The 22,029-nt window shown below is 39.5% G+C and overlaps 1 protein-coding gene across 13 annotated transcripts in view; it reads right to left on the bottom strand.

The window, feature by feature from the left end:
* LOC105490348 (dystrophin) overlaps nucleotides 1–22,029 on the bottom strand; it is a 2,266,916-nt gene that overhangs the window by 356,285 nt on the left and 1,888,602 nt on the right. For all 13 annotated transcript variants that reach the window (XM_071089080.1, XM_071089088.1, XM_071089087.1 and 10 more), the window contains 2 exons: nucleotides 13,055–13,175; nucleotides 12,172–12,440 (listed from right to left, as the gene is read on the bottom strand). In XM_071089080.1, the coding sequence (XP_070945181.1) occupies nucleotides 12,172–12,440; nucleotides 13,055–13,175 (390 nt within the window). The remainder of the gene's footprint in view (nucleotides 1–12,171; nucleotides 12,441–13,054; nucleotides 13,176–22,029) is intronic.

The following is a 22,029-nucleotide window of genomic DNA, read 5'->3' as shown; positions in this document are numbered from 1 at the left end:
TCTGTTCATATCCTTTGCCCACTTTTTGATGAGGCTATTTTTTTTTCTTGTAAATTTGTTTAAGTTCTTTGTAGATTCTGGATATTAGCCCTTTGTCAGATGAATAGATGGCAAAAATTTTCTTCTGTTCTGTAGGTTGCCTGTTCACTCTGATGGTAGTTTCTTTTGCTGTGCAGAAGCTCTTTAGTTTAATTAAATTCCATTTGTCAATTTTGGCTTTTGTTGCCATTGCTTTTGGTGTTTTAGTCATGAAGTCTTTGCCCATGCCTATATCCTGAATGGTATTGCCTTGGTTTTCTTCTAGGGTTTTTATGGTTTTAGGTTTTATGTTTAAGTCTTTAATCCATCTTGAGTTAATTTTTGTATAAGGTGCAAGGAAGTGGTCCAGTTTCAGTTTTCTGTATATGGCTAGCCTGTTTACCCAGCACCATTTACTGAATAGGGAATCCTTTCCCCATTGCTTGTTTTTGTCAGGTTTGTCAAAGATCAGATGGTTGTAGATGTGTGGTGTTATTTCTGAGGCTGATTATATATCTGTTTTGGTATGAGTACCATGCTGTTTTAGTTACTGTAGCCTTGTAGTATAGTTTGAAGTCAGGTAGCATCATGCCTCCAGCTTTGTTCCTTTTGCTTAGGATTGTCTTGGCTATGTGGGCTCTTTTTGGGTTCCATATGAAATTTCAAGTAGCTTTTTCTAATTCTGTGAAGAAAGTCAATGGTAGCTTGATGGGGACCATAAATTACTTTGGGCAGTGGGCCATTTTCACGATTTTGATTCTTCCTATCCATGAGCATGGAATGTTTTTCCATTTGCTTGTGGTGTCCTCTCTCCTTTCCTTGAGCAGTGGTTTGTAGTTCTCTTTGAAGAGGTCTTTCACATTCCTTGTAAGTTGTAGTCCTGGGTATTTTATTCTCTTTGTAGCAATTGTGAATGGGAGTTCACTCATAATTTGGCACTCTGTCTATTATTGGTGTATAGGAATGCTTGTGATTTTTCCACATTGATTTTGTATCCTGAGACTTTGCTGAAGTTGCTTATCAGCTTAAAAAGATTTTGGGTTGAGACGATGGGGTTTTCTAAATATACAATCATGTCATCTGCAAACAGAGACAATTTGACTTCCTCTCTTCCTATTTGAATACCCTTTATTTCCTTCCCTTGCCTGATTGTCCTGGCCAAAACTTCCAATATTATGTTGAATAGGAGTGGTGAGAGAGGGCATCCTTGTCTTGTGTCTTTTTTTTTTTTTTGAGACAGAGTCTCGCTCTGTTGCCCAGGCTGCAGTGCAGTGGCGAAATCTCTGCTCACTGCAAGCTCCACCTCCTGGGTTCACGCCATTCTCCTGCCTCAGCCTCCCAAGTAGCTGGGACCACAGGCGCCTGCCACTGTGCCTGGCCAATTTTTTGTATTTTTTTAGTAGAGATGGGGTTTCACCATCGTCTCAATCTCCTGATCTTGTGATCCACCCGCCTTGGCCTCCCAAAGTGCTGGGATCACAGGCGTGAGCCACCACACCCGGCCTTGTGCTGGTTTTAAAAGGGAGTGCTTCCAGCTTTTGCCCATTCAATATGATAATGGCTGTGGGTTTGTCATAAGTAGCTCTTACTATTTTGAGATACGTTCCATCGGTACCTAATTTATTGAGAGTTTTTAGCATGAAGGGGTGTTGAATTTTATTGAAGGCCTTTTCTGCTTCTATTGAGATAATTATGTGGTTTTTGTCATTGGTTCTGTTTATGTGATGGATTACATTTATTGATTTCTCTATGTTGAACCAGCCTGGCATCCCAGGGATGAAGCCAACTTGATCATGCTGGATAAGCTTTTTCATGTGCTGTTGGATTCAGTTTGCCAGTATTTTTATTGAGGATTTTCGCACTGATGTTCATCAGGGATATTGGCCTGAAATTTTCTTTGTTTGTTGTGTCTCTGCCAGGTTTTGGTATCAGGATGATGCTGGTCTCATAAAAAGCGGTAGGGAGGAGTCCCTCTTTTTCTATTGTTTAGAATAGTTTCAGAAGGAATGGTACCAGCTCCTCTTTGTACCTCTGGTAGAATTCAGCTGTGAATCCATCTGGTCCTGGGCTTTTTTTGGTTGGTAGACTATTAATTACTGCCTCAATTTCAGAACTCATTATTGGTCTATTCAGGGATTCTATTTCTTCCTGGTTTAGTCTTGGGAGGGTGTATGTGCCCAGAAATTTATCAATTTCTTCTAGATTTTCTGGTTTGTTTGCATAGAGGTATTTATAGTATTCTCTGATGGTAGTTTGTATTTCTGTGGGATGAGAGGTAATATCCCCTTTATCATTTTTTATTGTGTCTGTTTGATTGTTCTCTCTTTTCTTCTTTATTAGTCAGGCTAGCTAGTCTATCTATTTTGTTAATCTATTCAAAAAACCAGCTCCTGGCTTCATTGATTTTTTTGAAGGGTTTTTCGTGTCTCTATTTCCTTCAGTTCTACTCTGATCTTAATTATTTCTTCTCTTCTGCTAGCTTTGGAATTTGTTTGCTCTTGCTTCTCTACTTCTTCTAATTGTGATGTTAAGGTACCAATTTTAGATCTTTCCTGCTTTCTCCTGCGGGGATTTTAGTGCTATAAATTTCCCTCTAAATACGGCTTTAGCTGTGTCCCAGAGATTCTGGTACGTTGTGTGTTTGTTCTCATTGGTTTGAAAGAACTTATTTATTTCTGCCTTAATTTCCTTATTTACCCAGCAGTCATTCAGAAGCAGGTTGTTCAGTTTCCATGTAGTCATGCAGTTTTGAGTGAGTTTCTTAATCCTGAGTTCTAATTTGATTGTACTGTGGTCTGAGAGACTGTTTGTTATGATTTCCGTTTTTTTGTTTTTGTTTTTGTTTTTGCGTTTGCTGAGGAGTGTTTTACTTCCAATTATGTGGTCAATTTTAGAATAAGTGTGATGTGGTGTTGAGAATAATGTATATTCTTTTGATTTGGGGTGGAGAGTTCTGTAGATGTCTATTAAAGTCCACTTGGTCCAGAGCTGAGTTCAAGTCCTGAATATCCTTGTAAATTTTCTGTTTTGTTGATCTGTCTAATATTGACAGTGGGGTGTTAAAGTCTCCCACCATTATTATATAGGCATCTGTATCCCTTTGTAGGTCTCTGAGAACTTGCTTTATGAATCTGGGTGCTCCTATACTGGTTGCATATATATTTAGGATAGTTAGCTCTTCTTGTTGCATTGATCACTTTACCATTATGTAATATCATGTTTTTTTCTTTTTTTATCTTTGTTGGTTTAAAGTCTGTTTTGTCTGAGACTAGGATTGCAACCCCTGCTTCTTTTTTTTCTTTTTGCTTTCCATTTGCTTGGTAAATATTCATCCATCCCTTTATTTTGAGCCTATGTGTGTCTCTGCACAGGAGGTGGGTCTCCTGAATACAGCACAGTGATGGGTCTTGACTCGTTATCCAATTTGCCAGTCAGTGTCTTTTAATTGGGGTATTTAGCCCATTTACATTTAAGGTTAATATTGTTATGTGTGAATTTGATTCTGTCATTATGATGCTAGCTGGTTATTTTGCTCATTAGTTGATGCAGTTTCTTCATAGTGTTGATGGTCTTTACAATTTGGTATGTTTTTAAAGTGGCTGGTACCAGTTTTTCCTTTCCATATTTAGTGCTTCCTTCAGGAGCTCTTGTAAGGCAGGCCTGGTGGTGACAAAATCTCTCAGCATTTGCTTGTCTGTAAAGGATTTTATTTCTACTTTGCTTATGAAGCTTAGTTTGCCTGGATATGAAATTCTGGGTTGAAAATTCTTTTAAGAATGTTGAGTATTGGCCCCCACTCTCTTCTGGCTTGTAAGGTTTCTGCCAAGAGATCTGCTGTTAGTCTGATGGGCTTTCCTTTGTGGGTAGCCTGACCTTTCTCTCTTGCTGCCCTTAACATTTTTTCCTTCATTTCAACCTTGGTGAATCCGACGATTATGTGTCTTGGGGTTGCTCTTCTCGAAGAGTATCTTTGTGGTGTTCTCTATATTTCCTGAATTTGAATGTTGGCCTGTCTTGCTAGGTTGGGGAAGTTCTCCTGGATAATATCCTGAAGAGTATTTTCAACTTGGTTCCATTCTCCCCATCACTTTCAGGTACACCAATCAAATGTAGGTTTGGTCTTTTCACATTGTCCCATATTTCTTGAAGGTTTTGTTTGTTCCTTTTCATTATTTTTTCAGTAATCTTCTCTTCACACTTTATTTCATTAAGTTGATCTTCAATCTCTAACATCCTTTCTTTTGCTTGATCGATTCGGCTATTGATACTTGTGTATGCTTTATGAAGTTCTCGTGCTGTGTTTCTCAGCTCCTTCAGGTCATTTATGTTTTTCTCTAAACTGGTTATTCTAGTTCACAATTCCTCTAACCTTTTTTTTTTTAAGGTTCTTAGCTTCCTTGCATTGGGTTAGAACATGCTTCTTTAGCTCGTAAGAGTTTGTAATTACCCACCTTCTGAAGCTTTTTTCTGTCAATTCGCCAAACTCATTCTCCATCCAGTTTTGTACCCTTGCTGGAGAGGAGTTGTGATCCTTTGGAGGAGAAGAGGCGTTCTGGCTTTTGGAATTTTCAGCCTTTGTGTGCTGTTTTCTCCTCATCTTCATGGATTTATCTACCTTTGGTCTTTGCTATTGGTGACCTTCAGATGGGGTTTTTGTGTGGACGTCCTTTTTGTTGATGTTGATGCTAGCAGTCAGGCCCCTCTGCTGCAGGTCTGCTGGAGGTCCACTCCAGACCCTGTTTGCCTGAGTATCACCAGCAGAAGCTGCAGAACAGCAAAGATTGCTGCCTGTTCCTTTCTCTGGAAGCTTCGTCCTAGAGGGGCACCCACCAGACGCCAGTTGGAGCTCTCATGTACGAGGTATCTGTTGACCCCTGATGGGAGGCATCTCCCAGTCAGGAGGCACGGGGGTCAGGGACCCACTTGAGAAGGCAGTCTGTCCCATAGCAGAGCTCAAGTGCTGTGCTGGGAGATCTGCTGCTCTCTTCAGAGACGGCAGGCAGGAACATTTAAGTCTGCTGATGCTGCGCCCACAGCTGCCCGTTTCCCCAGGTGCTCTGTCCCATGGAGATGGGAGTTTTATCTACAAGCCCCTGACTGGGGCTGCTGCTTTTCTTTCAGAGATGCCCTTCCCAGAGAGGAGGAATCTAGAGAGGCAATCTGGCTACAGTGGCCTTGCCAAGCTGCAGTGGGCTCCACCCAGTTAGAACTTCTTGGCGGCTTTGTTTACATTGTGAGGGGAAAACTGCCTACTCAAGCTTCAGTAATGGCAGGTGCCCCTCCCCACACTAAGCTTGAGTGTCCCAGGTTGACTTCAAACTGCTGTGCTGGCAGCGAGAATTTCAAGTCAGTGGATCTTAGCTTGCTGGGCTCCATGGCAGGTGGGATCCTCTGAGCTAGACCACTCGGCTCCCTGGCTTCAGCCCCCTTTCCAGGGGAGTGAATGGTTTTGTCTCGCTGGTGTTCCAGGTGCCACGGGGGTATGAAAAAAAACTCCTGCAGCTATCTCGGTGTCTGCCCAAACAGCCGCCCAATTTTGTGCTTGAAACCCAGGGCCCTGGTGGTGTAGGCACCTGAGGGAATCTCCTGGTCTGCGTGTGCAAGGGCTGTGGGAAAAGCATAGTGTCTGGGCCAGAATGCTCCATTCCTCACAGCACAGTCCCTCACGGCTTCCCTTGGCTAGGGAAGGGAATTCCCTGACCCCTCGTGCTTCCTGGGTGAGGTGACGCCCCACCCTGCTTCTGCACCCTCCGTGGGCTGCACCCACTGTCTAACCAGTCCCAATGAGATGAACCGGGTACCACATTTGGAAATGCAGAAATCACCCGCCTTCTGTGTTGATCTCATTGGGAGCTGCAGACTGGAGCTGTTCCTATTCAGCCATCTTGTCAGCCACCTCTTTGGTCAGGATTTTAAAGATGAATAATTCCTATTTTAGTTTCTAAGCTGTATTAAACCCTAGATACTCTATTGAAAAGCTACTGAAAGTAAATCAATATATATGGATTCATATAATCCATAATTTTACAATAGCATAAAATCCTTAATACAGTACTCGTTTAGAAACCCACTAACATCTCTTATCACAAGTACACAAATATTCTATTAAAATATAAAGTGTGGAGTGACACTCGCTATAATATGGCTTTTGACAGACATATTTTCAGATATTAAAGGCCAAATCATACACTTTTAAACATTGCAATTGCATGCTTTGTAAACTAGATAAAACCCTGGTTACCCCATGTAACAGGAATTATTAGCTTCATATTTCACCCAGATTTATGAAAGATTAAATATTTTTTCTTTGTTTTTTCTTCTGCATCAAAGGTTTACTTAATACACATAACATTTTTACAACAACAACAATGAAAGCCTCCGCACAGCAATTCATTTGTAGTTCTTTAACAATGCACAAAATATTAATAAATTTTCCTCTTCCTACTATAGGCAGTATACCTTATTTATTATGAAGATATCATTAGTTTATTCAGAGTTGGGAGAGCTTACATGTTTTGAATGGTTTTTAGGGTTGCCCTGTTCATGTTGATTCTGCCCATTCATTCCCTAATTCTACAGGAAAAGATAAGTTTTCCTTATATAACTCATATATAAGAAATCAAGTAAGGTTGACTCGACTCATATAAATGGGAAGCATAACAAAATTAATACAATAAGAAGAAAACTTTAGAACCAAGGTTAAGAAGAGAAAAGCAATAAGGGAAGATAGTTGCATGAACATGGTTGCAAGTGTCTTGCTTGGCAAAGTGAGGATGAAATTCTAATACATTATATCACATTTCACATTATCTATTTGGAGGAAATACACTTCGCTTCCTCAGTGTCAAATTCTAAGATAGCATTTCTTTGACAAATTTCTCAAAACAAACAAACAAACAAACAAACAAACAAACAAAAAAACCCCAAAGCCACAGGGACTGAGGATGGTAAGCCTAAAAAGGTGGATTTGCCAGTTTTCTTCTTAAAACTTTAGATGTGAATGCTGAAGATAAATAAGGATAGCATTGTCACTTCAACATAATTTCTGGCCTGCTACACACATCATTAAATCAATCTCAATTTGAACGCCAAAAAGGTTTAATCAAAACATTGCATTGTAGGAACTTTAAAGAAAAAGCTCATAGAATCCCTGCCCTGACTTTTCACAGTAAGAAATGTAAGTTAAAAGTTTGACAAAAATGCAAAATGCATAACTACATAGATGTGACAGATTTGCATATTCCAAGATGGCAGCCTGGGAGAATTACCTACAGTGCATGAAAAACTGTGTTCAGAGTTAACAGGTAAACTAAGGACAGTTAAATATTCCTGGCTCAAGAATGACATACCACTTTTGGTATAGAGAAACTATGGTTTATAGGCTGGGTACAGTGGCTTATGCCTGTAAGTCAGCACTTTGGGAGGCCAAGGTGAGTGGATCACCTGAGGTCAGGAGTTCGAGACCAGCCTGGCCAACGTGGTGAAACCCCATCTCTACTAAAAAATACAAAAAAAAAAAAAGCTGGGCACGGTGGCGGGCACCTGCAGTCCCAGCTATTTGGGAGGCTGAGGCGGAGAATTGCTTGAACCCAGGAGGCAGAGGCTGCAGTGAGCTGAGATGGCGCCACTGCACTTCAGCCTGGGTGACAGAGCGAGATTGTCTCAAAAAAGAAAAATTAAAAAAAGAGAAACCATGGTTTATTAGAACAAAAACAAAACATTAAAAAACAGCAATCTGGCCGGGAGTGAGGGCTCATGCCTGTAATCCCAGCACTTTGGGAGGCCAAGGTGGGCGGATCATGAGATCAAGAGATCGAGAACATCCTGGCCAACATGGTGAAACCCTGTCTCTACTAAAAATACAAAAATCAGCTGGGCATGGTGGTGCGTGCCTGTAGTCCCAGCTACTCAGGAGGCTGAGGCAGGAGAATCCCTTGAACCCAGGAGGCGGAGGTTGCAGTGAGCCGAGATCTTACCACTGCACTCCAGCCTGGTGACAGAGCGAGACTCTCAAAAAAAAAAAAAAAAAAAAAAAAAAAAAAAAAAAAAAAAAAAAAAGAAAAGAAAAGAACAATCCACAAACTTTCTCACATTGGGATTGTCCTGAAGAACAAAAATCTTGTATCCAGACTATAGGTTTAAAAGTTATTCTACTTTATTGAAGCCTTTATATATTCCACTTACAGATCTATGTGGAGCACCTAGTGATTCAAAGAGTTATTCCTATTCTCCATTACAAGGAAAGTAGAATATTTGTCTAGTCAAATAAGCACTGGTGCTATTTTCAGTAAAGTGAAAAGTCATGATCTCGCCCTTAAAATATTTGATAAGCAGTATAAATCGTGAATTTTAAAAGTAAGGAAGCATTTAAAACTTAAATTTTATTCTACTGGTTTTTCCTATGGAAGCTATCTTTGGAAGGCTGAGATTCTCTTAGTGAGCAATATAGTCAATATTAATATTGTGTTTCCATCTATTAATTTACCATGTTCACCACCTGAAGATGATCAGCTAGCAATAACGCCATTTCCATAAAGGCCAGGGACTTAGTCATTGTTGTTTAACCCATTCTTTAAATCCAAAAGCCACATTTGCTGATACAATTATAGAACACGAAATCTCACAGAAACACATATTACTTAGTCACTTGAATAACAAGTTATTTAACACATCAGATCAGAACGGAGGGGGGTACTATGATAGAGTCTCTAGGGGTGAGGGAAATGAACTGATATGGATATATAAAATGTTCTTCTGGCTAGCTGCCTAGTTATCAGTTTCAAGTTCCCTACAGCATGAATCCTCTGAGGGCTTAAACTGCTGAGTGGAAAAATGGGAACAGTGGTTTCAAGTACACTTCTACTTTTTTCTGAAATAAATTTTAGTTATTAAAACTCATTCCTTGTAAACTACTACCCCCAAAGCTTCAGTGTTTCAAACCCAGTGTCAATAAGATGCAATGGAGAAAAATGATTTATTTCCATTGCAAAATTGAAGAAGAGCTACTGAAGGGAGATAAATATATATGAATTCATGTAATTCATAGTTTGAAACATGCATAAAATACAACACTGATTCAAAAGCCAAAACAATCACATCTATTATTACCAGTACATAAAAATTTAGATAAGTACCATAACTTAAGTGTATATATGTCTGAGAAAGATAGATGTGTTGGGTTATAAATATAAGCTTTTGAAAGGTATGTTTAATATTTATACGTTTTGCTATTATTGGGATCAGAATGACAGTTTTACCAATTAGGGTATGGAAAATGAAGTTTGTCTTAAGACCAAGAACAGATAAGACAGGGAAACTAAAAGGAATGCCGCAAATAGGGTTGGGTGAAGGCCAGCTGATACTTGAACTGTTATGCTTTTAGTTATTTTTAATTATTAAATTATGCTGTACACATTCTCTTCTCCATCCATACTCAGTATCTTACAAATGCACCTGTGTGACAAGTATGGCTAAAAATGAATCCCTTATGTCTGCTCTATGGCCTAGATATTGAGCAATTTAATCGATATATTAACTAATTTAGTTCCACTGGGACATTTTCCTAACTTATTTCTCATTTTTGGAGAAGACTGTCAAAAAATTAGTCCCTATATTTTTGAATAAAATTAACATTTAATGCTTTTAAAATACTAGGTAATACATTTCAAAACACTTAGTTTTCCAGAAGACGGCAAAGCTAACCCTTACTTTAAATGTTAGACATGGGGTCATAAAATGTTGGGGTAGAAGGGATTTTAGAAGTATTAAAGTCAAATTTTTAATCTTTTCTTTTTAAATTTTTTACCTACTATTTTAATGAAGAGCTATGCAATTCAACATTAGAGCATAGTCTTCATGAAGGCAATGACCAAGTCTGTTTCTTTTATGATTACCTGTCCAGCACATTATATAATGACTGATAAACAGCTGTTGAGTGAATAAATGAAGGTACTTAATGAGATTCCTCACATGTTGCTGGCCCTGGGCTAGCAGCCCAAAGATGTACAGCATGATCCTTGCTCTTAGCAACCTCACTTTCTCTGGCAGAAAAAAAAATGCATAAGCAAGTTGCTACAATATATGTGAAATTTAAGTGTGACAATTTAACATGCTTGGTGATCTATGAGAGCACCAACTGTGAGCAGTTTCTTCTGCTTGGTGGGAGTTGGGGGTTGTAGACACCCAGGAAAGACAACAAAGATAGGTAACATTTTGGCTGGTCCTTGAGGGCTGAGTGAGAATTCACCAAGTAGACAATGTAAGGGGATCCAGACAGAGAGAACAGCATTTGCAAAGGCAGATATATATGTGTGTGTGTATATATATCGATGTATATATATGTATGTATCTATCTATGTACGTATGTATATACATATACATACATATATACACACACACATATATACTTTACACACACACATTCAATACACTCTGCCCATATCACCCCTTTTTCCCAAATATGCCTCTCTCTATATATATATCTATATATATATCTATATATATATCTATATATATATCTATATATATATCTATATATATATCTATATATATATCTATATATATCATATGGGGAGAGTGTATTAAATGGTCTGGAGAACGGGAGCTATGGCTGAGAAGGTAAGCCAGGGCTAGGAAGAAAATAGCCACTTAATCTCCTTATTCATTGGATTTCATTCTCTAGGCAAGCATTCTTCTGCAAGGAGTTTGGATTAGAGTTGGAAGAGGCTGGGTAATGCAGGAACATAGTAAAGAAACTATTCATCCATCCGTTAATTCACCAAACATTTAAAATGCAGTATCTAAGATATGCCAGGCACACGGAGGGGTGAATGGGATTTAAAGATGTATACTGTTATCATCTAACTAAAAGATGCTGGGGATTAAAAAGGACATTGGTTAAAAGAGGAGAGAAAAGATAAAAGAGCTATTCTGAGGTAACGTGAGCCATCATGTGCTGTCAGTGAAAATGTAGAAGGCTTTAAGGATGAACCTAAAGTTTCTAGCCTGGAAAATTTGTTGGATGATGATTCATTAACTGAAATAGGAAACAGGGGGAAAAAATGTCAGATAGGAGGGGACAGAAGTAGGGACATGGAAAAACAGAGGAACAAATGAACTTGGTTTCAGAATAGTTGCATTTGTGATCCTGATGCCATATGGATTCAGAGATCAGAAGAGAGATGCGGACTAGAGATGTAGATACATCACCATCCATGCCATCTCAAAGAGGGAGGGTTTAAACAATCAAAAGAGAATTAGGCTAAGGTTAGAAACTTGGGCACAACAGTATTTGAAGGGTGGGTAGGTAAAGAATCTAGAAAAATATAGGAAGAAGAACATGGATGGAACAGTTCCATGAAAGCCAAGGAAGAGGACAACTTCTAGAATGAGGATGCTGAGGATGCTGGCAAACATGCTGAGTGCAGGAGGGAATTTAACTTCTTTTGAATTTTAATCTAGGAGGACTTTTGTGGTTTTGACAATAGATGAGTAGTTGCTGATTTCAAAATGATAGTCCTAAATATGTATTTTTTTCTGTAGAATACATTTGCCATCTTTGTGCCACAAGGGAATTTAACTTTGGTCTTACAGACAGTAGTCTTCCAAATATATAATGATTTTCCCATACTTCTGCAGTGGGCTGATGAAACTTGAAACTGTATTACAAATGTTGCCTTCCAAGGGAAGGGCCACACATTAACGACCTTATTTCACCATACCATAACTTACCCAAGTCATATAATTTAGTTAGCAAAAGGGCCAACACCTAGACTCCTGGCTCTTGATTAAGCGTTTTATTTTTCTGTATTCTGATACTAAGTAACACAAGCAATACACACACACACACACACACACATACACACATCAGACTTTAGTACAATCACTTAATAGCAAAGTCAAAATGATTTCTTGCCCTGTAACTTTTTTAATATTTCATTTCATATAACTGAAGACAGACAAATGACTAGATCACTGTCTTCTCTTGGAGAAAATACCATGTGAAAGAAGACTGAATTTGTGAAAGATGGATTGATTTCTATTGCTTAAGTGCTCTAGCTTTAACTTTGTGGGAAGGTAACACTGCACTCAAGTTCAGATTAGAAGCTCTTTTGAGTCTCTCAAAGAGCCCCGAAGCAAAGAAGTAGACGGTACCTTGACTTTCTCGAGGTGATCTTGGAGAGAGTCGATGAGGAGATCGCCCACTGGCTGCCAGGATCCCTTGATCACCTCAGCTTGGCGCAGCTTGAGGTCCAGCTCATCCGTGGCCTCTTGAAGTTCCTGGAGTCTTTCGAGGGTCTCATCTATTTTTCTCTGCCAGTCAGTGGAATGCAGGTTCAATTTTTCCCACTCAGTATTGACCTCCTCAGCCTGCTTTCGTAGAAGCCTAGTGACATTCTGGGCTCGCTCCTCAGGAGGCAGCTCTAAATTGGCAATACAACAAGGTTTTAGGCCACATTCATTTTTTTTTTTTTTTTAACATTGTCAAAAAGGTCATACTGGAAGAAAGAAAGAGTACAGTTTAACAAGAGGTTAACCTACTGATTAATGGCTTTTTTATACTTTGGCATAAATTTTGATACAGCCCAGAACATCTAAAGTATGTCTTCCTGAGTTTCTACCTTATATCAATCCGATAATTTAAGATTCACTTAAGCTATTGAGGAGAAAAACGTTAGGATGCATAGCACAAGCTCTCATTTACTTTAGGCAGGCTCTTAAATGGAAAATTAACTTATAGTCTTTGCAACAATAGAATTCCTCCTCACAGATAACTCCCTTTGTTTATTATTTTCTAAATGTTCCAATAACTGATTGCTAATCTCTTTTAATGTTTATTTATGAATGTGCAAACAGATTTATGCGTGGTAGTTTATGAGTCCTTATTTTTTTTCAGCATCTATGCTTAATTTGAATTGATTCTATTTAACCAAGAAAATATGAGAGCTATCCAGGCCCTGGCAGCAAGAATGGATGGGCTGCTCTGTCACCACTGATCCTTCTATCAATATGTTATTATAGTTCCACATTCAATTACCTCTGGGCTCCTGGTAGAGTTTCTCTAGTCCTTCCAAAGGCTGCTCTGTCAGAAATATTCGTACAGTCTCAAGAGTACTCATGATTACAGGTTCTTTAGTTTTCAATTCCCTCTTGAAGGCCTGTGAAAGGAGATGAAAAGAAGTGCTTATTTGGCTTGTGGCATTCTTCTCAAAATTAATCCTGGGTGCTTAGAACTTGTTTATGAAACTCCCAGGTCAATTTCTATCTCTTTTATTTATACACTGATGGTTATAAAATGATTTTTAAAAAAGGCTACATGGGTCTATCTGTTAATGAGGAAAGCACTGTGTTTGTAAAGCTATTCTGGGGAGATGGGGGGAGCATTCCCAACAGTTAATGCCCTCTCACTGAGATAAGAGCGCTTTGTTTATGTAACCTGACAGCCATACTTGAAATCTACAGGTAAAGTTACAAGGTATATATTGCAAAGCTCTAGCGTGGCTAATGAGGACTTAAACAAATGGATATCCAAAATAATGGATATCCAGAATATAACGGGAAGCCTTAAGGGTCATTTACAGGACCTTAGGCTATGTTAAAGTATACAATTAATCCAACTGATAATCACCAGTTAATTCTGTCAAAATGTCTGACAAGGTATAAAACAGGTAAGCTAACTGAAAAGTCTCAATACTTTTGAAAAATCATCATTACATCATCCATTGTGACCTCTTCGAGAATAGTAGAAATGTTTTGAGCTATTATGGATGTAGGAATTGTGGGCGCTAGTTTCTATAAATGAACAGACCTAGAATTAATGTTTAATCTGTAATATTCCTTTATCCAGGGGATCAAGAGAAAAACAAAATGAATAGTTTCTGCCTTCAAAAAGGTTCTAGATCCAAAGAAGGGAGAAAATTAACACTAGAAGCAGAGTGAAAACAGTAAGTTCATACATAATTGAGTGCTAAAAGGATCGCGAGGCATACCGTGAGCCTAGAAGAACCTAACAGATACTCTGACACCATTGAAGAGAGTTATTGACCCAGGTTCTTTGATCTCAGAAGTGAGGGTATTAATAAAATTATTAAGTGCATGCTACATACATGCTAATATATCTGTTTAACAATAACAGTCATAATATTTGTCCTGATCTAGGGCTTAATTTCTGTAACTTTTTTCAACTCTGTCTTACTTTTAGCAATGTTGCCTGCTGAATTTAAGCCCTGTTCTTTCACTGGAGAAAAACAAATTAGCAGTATTCTTCCTCGAAATTCAGATACACCATTATGTTACAGAAGTGTTCCACAGCTGTATTGTATGACACATTTTTTAATAAAATCTTAGTGGTGTTCACCATTCAAAAGAATCCTGAGTCTGATACTTTGCAAAATGATTCATCATCCACAGTTATTTACAATTCAACAGAGAAAGGGAAGGCATTTGAACCAAAATACTGGAGTTCTGTAAGTAGAATATTAGGATTCAGCCTAGAGATAGGGAAGAAATTTCTGAATAATAGGATATTTCTGTACCCTAAAATCATGCTGGATACGTGAGTTATTTACTTTGCTTGCATATAAAGCTGATTCTCCTAATATTTCACTTGAAATCTGTGTTTGTGTGTGTGTGTGTGTGTGTGTGTGTGTACAGTTGCTGTATTCTTGTGTATTTTTTCATACAATTAAGTTTCCCAGATTCAAGTAAATTATCATTTTGCCTAGTTCTCTGTTTGGACCTGACTGGAGGCAATTAATACTGACCTTACTAATTATAAAAATAATAATGGCTCCCTCTATTGAACTATCACATGTCAGTGGTTGTACTTGAAACTGGAAATACAAAGTTGGAACTTTTAACATATAACAGAAGAGTCAAACACGTAAATAATTTCAATACAATGTAGACAGTGCTATAGACTTGCGCAATATGGGGAAGAAAATCAGGAAAAGCTTCCAGGAGAAGCTAGTAATCACATAGAATTCAAAAGCATGAACATGACTTATTCAAGGAAGAGTATGCTAGAGGACATTCCAAGAAGAGGAAAATGCAAGTGCAGACATAGGACATAGAACAGTATGGTATATATCGGTATCTCAAGCAGGCCAGTGTTTCTACAGCATAAAGAACAAGGAGAGGGCATGTCCAAAGATGAAAAAGACGCTATCATTATCTGGAAACACATTAGATTTTTAAACCAGAATTTGAAGCTCTGCCTCTCTATGATCATATATGGTCTGCTAAGAGGCTTAGGTGTTGCCTTGAAGGTAATCAGGAATCTCTGAATGGTTTTAACCAAGGGAGTGGCACAGGAATATGTGTGTTTCAAATAGATCTTCCTGATATAAATACAGAGTATGTATTTGAGAAGAACAGAAATGGAATCAGAGAGATAATGAGGCTATTGTAAGAATTCAGTGCAAGGGGGGCGGAGCAAGATGGCCGAATAGGAACAGCTCCAGTCGCCAACTCCCAGCGCGAACGACACAGAAGACCGGTGATTTCTGCATTTTCAACTGAGGTACTGGGTTCATCTCACTGGGGAGTGCCGGACGATCGGTGCTGGTCAGCTGCTGCAGCCTGACCAGCGAGAGCTGAAGCAGGGCGAGGCATTGCCTCACCTGGGAAGCGCAAGGGGGAAGGGAATCCCTTTTCCTAGCCATGGGAACTGAGACACACAACACCTGGAAAATCGGGTAACTCCCACCCCAATACTGCGCTTTAAGCAAACAGGCACACCAGGAGATCATATCCCACACCTGGCCGGGAGGGTCCCACACCCATGGAGCCTCCCTCATTGCTAGCACAGCAGTCTGTGATCTACCGGCAAGGCAGCAGCGAGGCTGGGGGAGGGGCGCCCGCCATTGCTGAGGCTTAAGTAGGTAAACAAAGCCGCTGGGAAGCTCGAACTGGGTGGAGCTCACAGCAGCTCAAGTAAACCTGCCTGTCTCTGTAGACTCCACCTCTGGGGACAGGGCACAGTAAACAATAACAAACACAGCAGAAAACTCTGCAGACGTAAACGACTCTGTCTGACAGCTTTGAAGACAGCAGTGGATCTCCCAACACAGAGGCTGAGATCTGAGAAGGGACAGACTCCCTGCTCAAGTGGGTCCCTGAACCCTGAGCAACCTAACTGGGAGACATCCCCCACTAGGGGCAGTCTGACACCCCACACCTCACAGGGTGGAGTACACCCCTGAGAGGAAGCTTCCAAAGCAAGAATCAGACAGGTACACTCGCTGTTCAGAAATATTCTATCTTCTGCAGCCTCTGCTGCTGATACCCAGGCAAACAGGGTCTGGAGTGGACCTCAAGCAATCTCCAACAGACCTACAGCTGAGGGTCCTGACTGTTAGAAGGAAAACTATCAAACAGGAAGGACACCTACACCAAAACCCCATCAGTACATCACCATCATCAAAGACCAGAGGCAGATAAAACCACAAAGATGGGGAAAAAGCAGGGCAGAAAAGCTGGAAATTCAAAAAATAAGAGCGCATCTCCCCCGGCAAAGGAGCGCAGCTCATCGCCAGCAACGGATCAAAGCTGGACGGAGAATGACTTTGACGAGATGAGAGAAGAAGGCTTCAGTCCATCAAATTTCTCAGAGCTAAAGGAGGAATTACGTACCCATCGCAAAGAAACTAAAAATCTTGAAAAAAAAGTGGAAGAATTGATGGCTAGAGTAATTAATGCAGAGAAGGTCCTAAACAAAATGAAAGAGATGAAAACCATGACACGAGAAATACGTGACAAATGCACAAGCTTCAGTAACCGACTCGATCAACTGGAAGAAAGAGTATCAGCGATTGAGGATCAAATGAATGAAATGAAGCGAGAAGAGAAACCAAAAGAAAAAAGAAGAAAAAGAAATGAACAAAGCCTGCAAGAAGTATGGGATTATGTAAAAAGACCAAATCTACGTCTGATTGGGGTGCCTGAAAGTGAGGGGGAAAATGGAACCAAGTTGGAAAACACTCTTCAGGATATCATCCAGGAGAACTTCCCCAACCTAGTAGGGCAGGCCAACATTCAAATCCAGGAAATACAGAGAACGCCACAAAGATACTCCTCGAGAAGAGCAACTCCAAGACACATAATTGCCAGATTCACCAAAGTTGAAATGAAGGAAAAAATCTTAAGGGCAGCCAGAGAGAAAGGTCGGGTTACCCACAAAGGGAAGCCCATCAGACTAACAGCAGATCTCTCGGCAGAAACTCTCCAAGCCAGAAGAGAGTGGGGGCCAATATTCAACATTCTTAAAGAAAAGAATTTTCAACCCAGAATTTCATATCCAGCCAAACTAAGTTTCATCAGTGAAGGAGAAATAAAATCCTTTACAGATAAGCAAATGCTTAGAGATTTTGTCACCACTAGGCCTGCCTTACAAGAGACGCTGAAGGAAGCACTAAACATGGAAAGGAACAACCGGTACCAGCCATTGCAAAAACATGCCAAAATGTAAAGACCATCGAGGCTAGGAAGAAACTGCATCAACTAACGAGCAAAATAACCAGTTAATATCATAATGGCAGGCTCAAGTTCACACATAACAATCTTAACCTTAAATGTAAATGGACTAAATGCTCCAATTAAAAGACACAGACTGGCAAACTGGATCAAGAGTCAAGACCCATCAGTCTGCTGTATTCAGGAGACCCATCTCACACGCAGAGACATACATAGGCTCAAAATAAAGGGATGGAGGAAGATTTACCAAGCAAATGGAGACCAAAAAAAAGCGGGGGTTGCAATACTAGTCTCTGATAAAACAGACTTTAAACCATCAAAGATCAAAAGAGACAAAGAAGGCCATTACATAATGGTAAAGGGATCAATTCAACAGGAAGAGCTAACTATCCTAAATATATATGCACCCAATACAGGAGCACCCAGATACATCAAGCAAGTCCTTAGAGACTTACAAAGAGACTTAGACTCCCATACAATAATAATGGGAGACTTCAACACTCCACTGTCAACATTAGACAGATCAACGAGACAGAAAGTTAACAAGGATATCCAGGAATTGAACTCATCTCTGCAGCAAGCAGACCTAATAGACATCTATAGAACTCTCCACCCCAAATCAACAGAATATACATTCTTCTCAGCACCACATCGTACTTACTCCAAAATTGACCACGTAATTGGAAGTAAAGCACTCCTCAGCAAATGTACAAGAACAGAAATTATAACAAACTGTCTCTCAGACCACAGTGCAATCAAACTAGAACTCAGGACTAAGAAACTCAATCAAAACCGCTCAACTACATGGAAACTAAACAACCTGCTCCTGAATGACTACTGGGTACATAACGAAATGAAGGCAGAAATCAAGATGTTCTTTGAAACCAATAAGAACAAAGATACAACATACCAGAATCTCTGGGACACATTTAAAGCAGTGTGTAGAGGGAAATTTATAGCACTAAATGCCCACAAGAGAAAGCAGGAAAGATCTAAAATTGACACTCTAACATTGCAATTAAAAGAACTAGAGAAGCAAGAGCAAACACATTCGAAAGCTAGCAGAAGGCAAGAAATAACTAAGATCAGAGCAGAACTGAAGGAGATAGAAACACAAAAAACCCTCCAAAAAATCAATGAATCCAGGAGTTGGTTTTTTGAAAAGATCAACAAAATTGACAGACCACTAGCAAGACTAATAAAGAAGAAAAGAGAGAAGAATCAAATTGACGCAATTAAAAATGATAAAGGGGATATCACCACCGACCCCACAGAAATACAAACTACCATCAGAGAATACTATAAACACCTCTCCGCAAATAAACTGGAAAATCTAGAAGAAATGGATAATTTCCTGGACACTTACACTCTTCCAAGACTAAACCAGGAAGAAGTTGAATCCCTGAATAGACCAATAGCAGGCTCTGAAATTGAGGCAATAATTAATAGCCTACCAACCAAAAAAAGTCCAGGACCAGATGGATTCACAGCTGAATTCTACCAGAGGTACAAGGAGGAGTTGGTACCATTCCTTCTGAAACTATTCCAATCAATAGAAAAAGAGGGAATCCTCCCTAACTCATTTTATGAGGCCAACATCATCCTGATACCAAAGCCTGGCAGAGACACAATAAAAAAAGAGAATTTTAGACCAATATCCCTGATGAACATCGATGCAGAAATCCTCAATAAAGTACTGGCAAACCGGATTCAGCAACACATCAAAAAGCTTATCCACCATGATCAAGTGGGCTTCATCCCTGGGATGCAAGGCTGGTTCAACATTTGCAAATCAATAAACATAATCCAGCATATAAACAGAACCAAAGACAAGAACCACATGATTATCTCAATAGATGCAGAAAAGGGCTTTTGACAAAATTCAACAGCCCTTCATGCTAAAAACGCTCAATAAATTCGGTATTGATGGAACGTACCTCAAAATAATAAGAGCTATCTATGACAAACCCACAGCCAATATCATACTGAATGGGCAAAAACTGGAAAAATTCCCTTTGAAAACTGGCACAAGACATGGATGCCCTCTCTCACCACTCCTATTCAACATAGTGTTGGAAGTTCTGGCTAGGGCAATTAGGCAAGAGAAAGAAATCAAGGGTATTCAGTTAGGTAAAGAAGAAGTCAAATTGTCCCTGTTTGCAGATGACATGATTGTATATTTAGAAAACCCCATTGTCTCAGCCCAAAATCTCCTTAAGCTGATAAGCAACTTCAGCAAAGTCTCAGGATACAAAATTAATGTGCAAAAATCACAAGCATTCTTATACACCAGTAACAGACAAACAGAGAGCCAAATCAGGAATGAACTTCCATTCACAATTGCTTCAAAGAGAATCAAATACCTAGGAATCCAACTTACAAGGGATGTAAAGGACCTCTTCAAGGAGAACTACAAACCACTGCTCAGTGAAATCAAAGAGGACACAAACAAATGGAAGAACATACCATGCTCATGGATAGGAAGAATCAATATCGTGAAAATGGCCATATTTCCCAAGGTAATTTATAGATTCAATGCCATCCCCATCAAGCTACCAACGAGTTTCTTCACAGAATTGGAAAAAACTGCTGTAAAGTTCATATGGAACCAAAAAAGAGCCCACATCTCCAAGACAATCCTAAGTCAAAAGAACAAAGCTGGAGGCATCACGCTACCTGACTTCAAACTATACTACAAGGCTACAGTAACCAAAACAGCATGGTACTGGTACCAAAACAGAGATATAGACCAATGGAACAGAACAGAGTCCTCAGAAATAATACCACACATCTACAGTCATCTGATCTTTGACAAACCTGAGAGAAACAAGAAATGGGGAAAGGATTCCCTATTTAATAAATGGTGCTGGGAAAATTGGCTAGCCATAAGTAGAAAGCTGAAACTGGATCCTTTCCTTACTCCTTATACGAAAATTAATTCAAGATGGATTAGAGACTTAAATGTTAGACCTAATACCATAAAAATCCTAGAGGAAAACCTAGGTAGTACCATTCAGGACATAGGCATGGGCAAAGACTTCATGTCTAAAACACCAAAAGCAACAGCAGCAAAAGCCAAAATTGACAAATGGGATCTCATTAAACTAAAGAGCTTCTGCACAGCAAAAGAAACTACCATCAGAGTGAACAGGCAACCTACAGAATGGGAGAAAATGTTTGCAATCTACTCATCTGACAAAGGGCTAATATCCAGAACCTACAAAGAACTCAAACAAATTTACAAGAAAAAAACAAACAACCCCATCAAAAAGTGGGCAAAGGATATGAACAGACATTTCTCAAAAGAAGACATTCATACAGCCAACAGACACATGAAAAAATGCTCATCATCACTGGCCATCAGAGAAATGCAAATCAAAACCACAATGAGATACCATCTCACACCAGTTAGAATGGCGATCATTAAAAAGTCAGGAAACAACAGGTGCTGGAGAGGATGTGGAGAAATAGGAACACTTTTACACTGTTGGTGGGATTGTAAACTAGTTCAACCATTATGGAAAACAGTATGGCGATTCCTCAAGGATCTAGAACTAGATGTACCATATGACCCAGCCATCCCATTACTGGGTATATACCCAAAGGATTATAAATTATGCTGCTATAAAGACACATGCACACGTATGTTTATTGCGGCACTATTCACAATAGCAAAGACTTGGAATCAACCCAAATGTCCATCAGTGACAGATTGGATTAAGAAAATGTGGCACATATACACCATGGAATACTATGCAGCCATCAAAAAGGATGAGTTTGTGTCCTTTGTAGGGACATGGATGCAGCTGGAAACCATCATTCTTAGCAAACTATCACAAGAACAGAAAACCAAACACCACATGTTCTCACTCATAGGTGGGAACTGAACAATGAGATCACTTGGACTCAGGAAGGGGAACATCACACACCGGGGCCTATCATGGGGAGGGGGGAGGGGGGAGGGGGGAGGGGGGAGGGATTGCATTGGGAGTTATACCTGATGTAAATGACGAGTTGATGGGTGCAGCACACCAACAAAGCACAAGTATACATATGTAACAAACCTGCACGTTATGCACATGTACCCTACAACTTAAAATATAATAATAATAAATAAATTTATAAAAAAAAAGAAAAAAAAGAATTCAGTGCAAGATTATGAGGATCTGACTCAGGGCAATGGTACCAGGATAAATGACGGGGATAGTAATCTGAAGTGTGAAAATTTGGTGACTGACTAGATACTGGAGAGAAGAGAGAAAAAGAAACAAGAATGACTCTCAGTGTCTAGATTGAGTAGATGAGCAAACGCTGGGTGCAATTCAACTAAGTATGAGGAAATAAACTTTCCTGGATGTCTCAGTTCACCTACAGAATGCTCTAGCCTCCTGAGAAACTTCCCACACCATGGAGATTAGATCTGTAGCGATTCATCTAGTTCATTTCTCTGATCCAAGAGGGTCAAATGGTTATAGCTCAGGGTAGATTCCTAAGCTAAACTCTGTGTTGTCAGAAAGACTGGAGTGGGTATCTCTCTAG

The sequence above is a fragment of the Macaca nemestrina genome, chromosome X (assembly GCF_043159975.1).
Source record: "Macaca nemestrina isolate mMacNem1 chromosome X, mMacNem.hap1, whole genome shotgun sequence".
NCBI lineage: Eukaryota > Metazoa > Chordata > Mammalia > Primates > Cercopithecidae > Macaca > Macaca nemestrina.
This window is presented reverse-complemented; position numbering and strand designations above follow the sequence as displayed.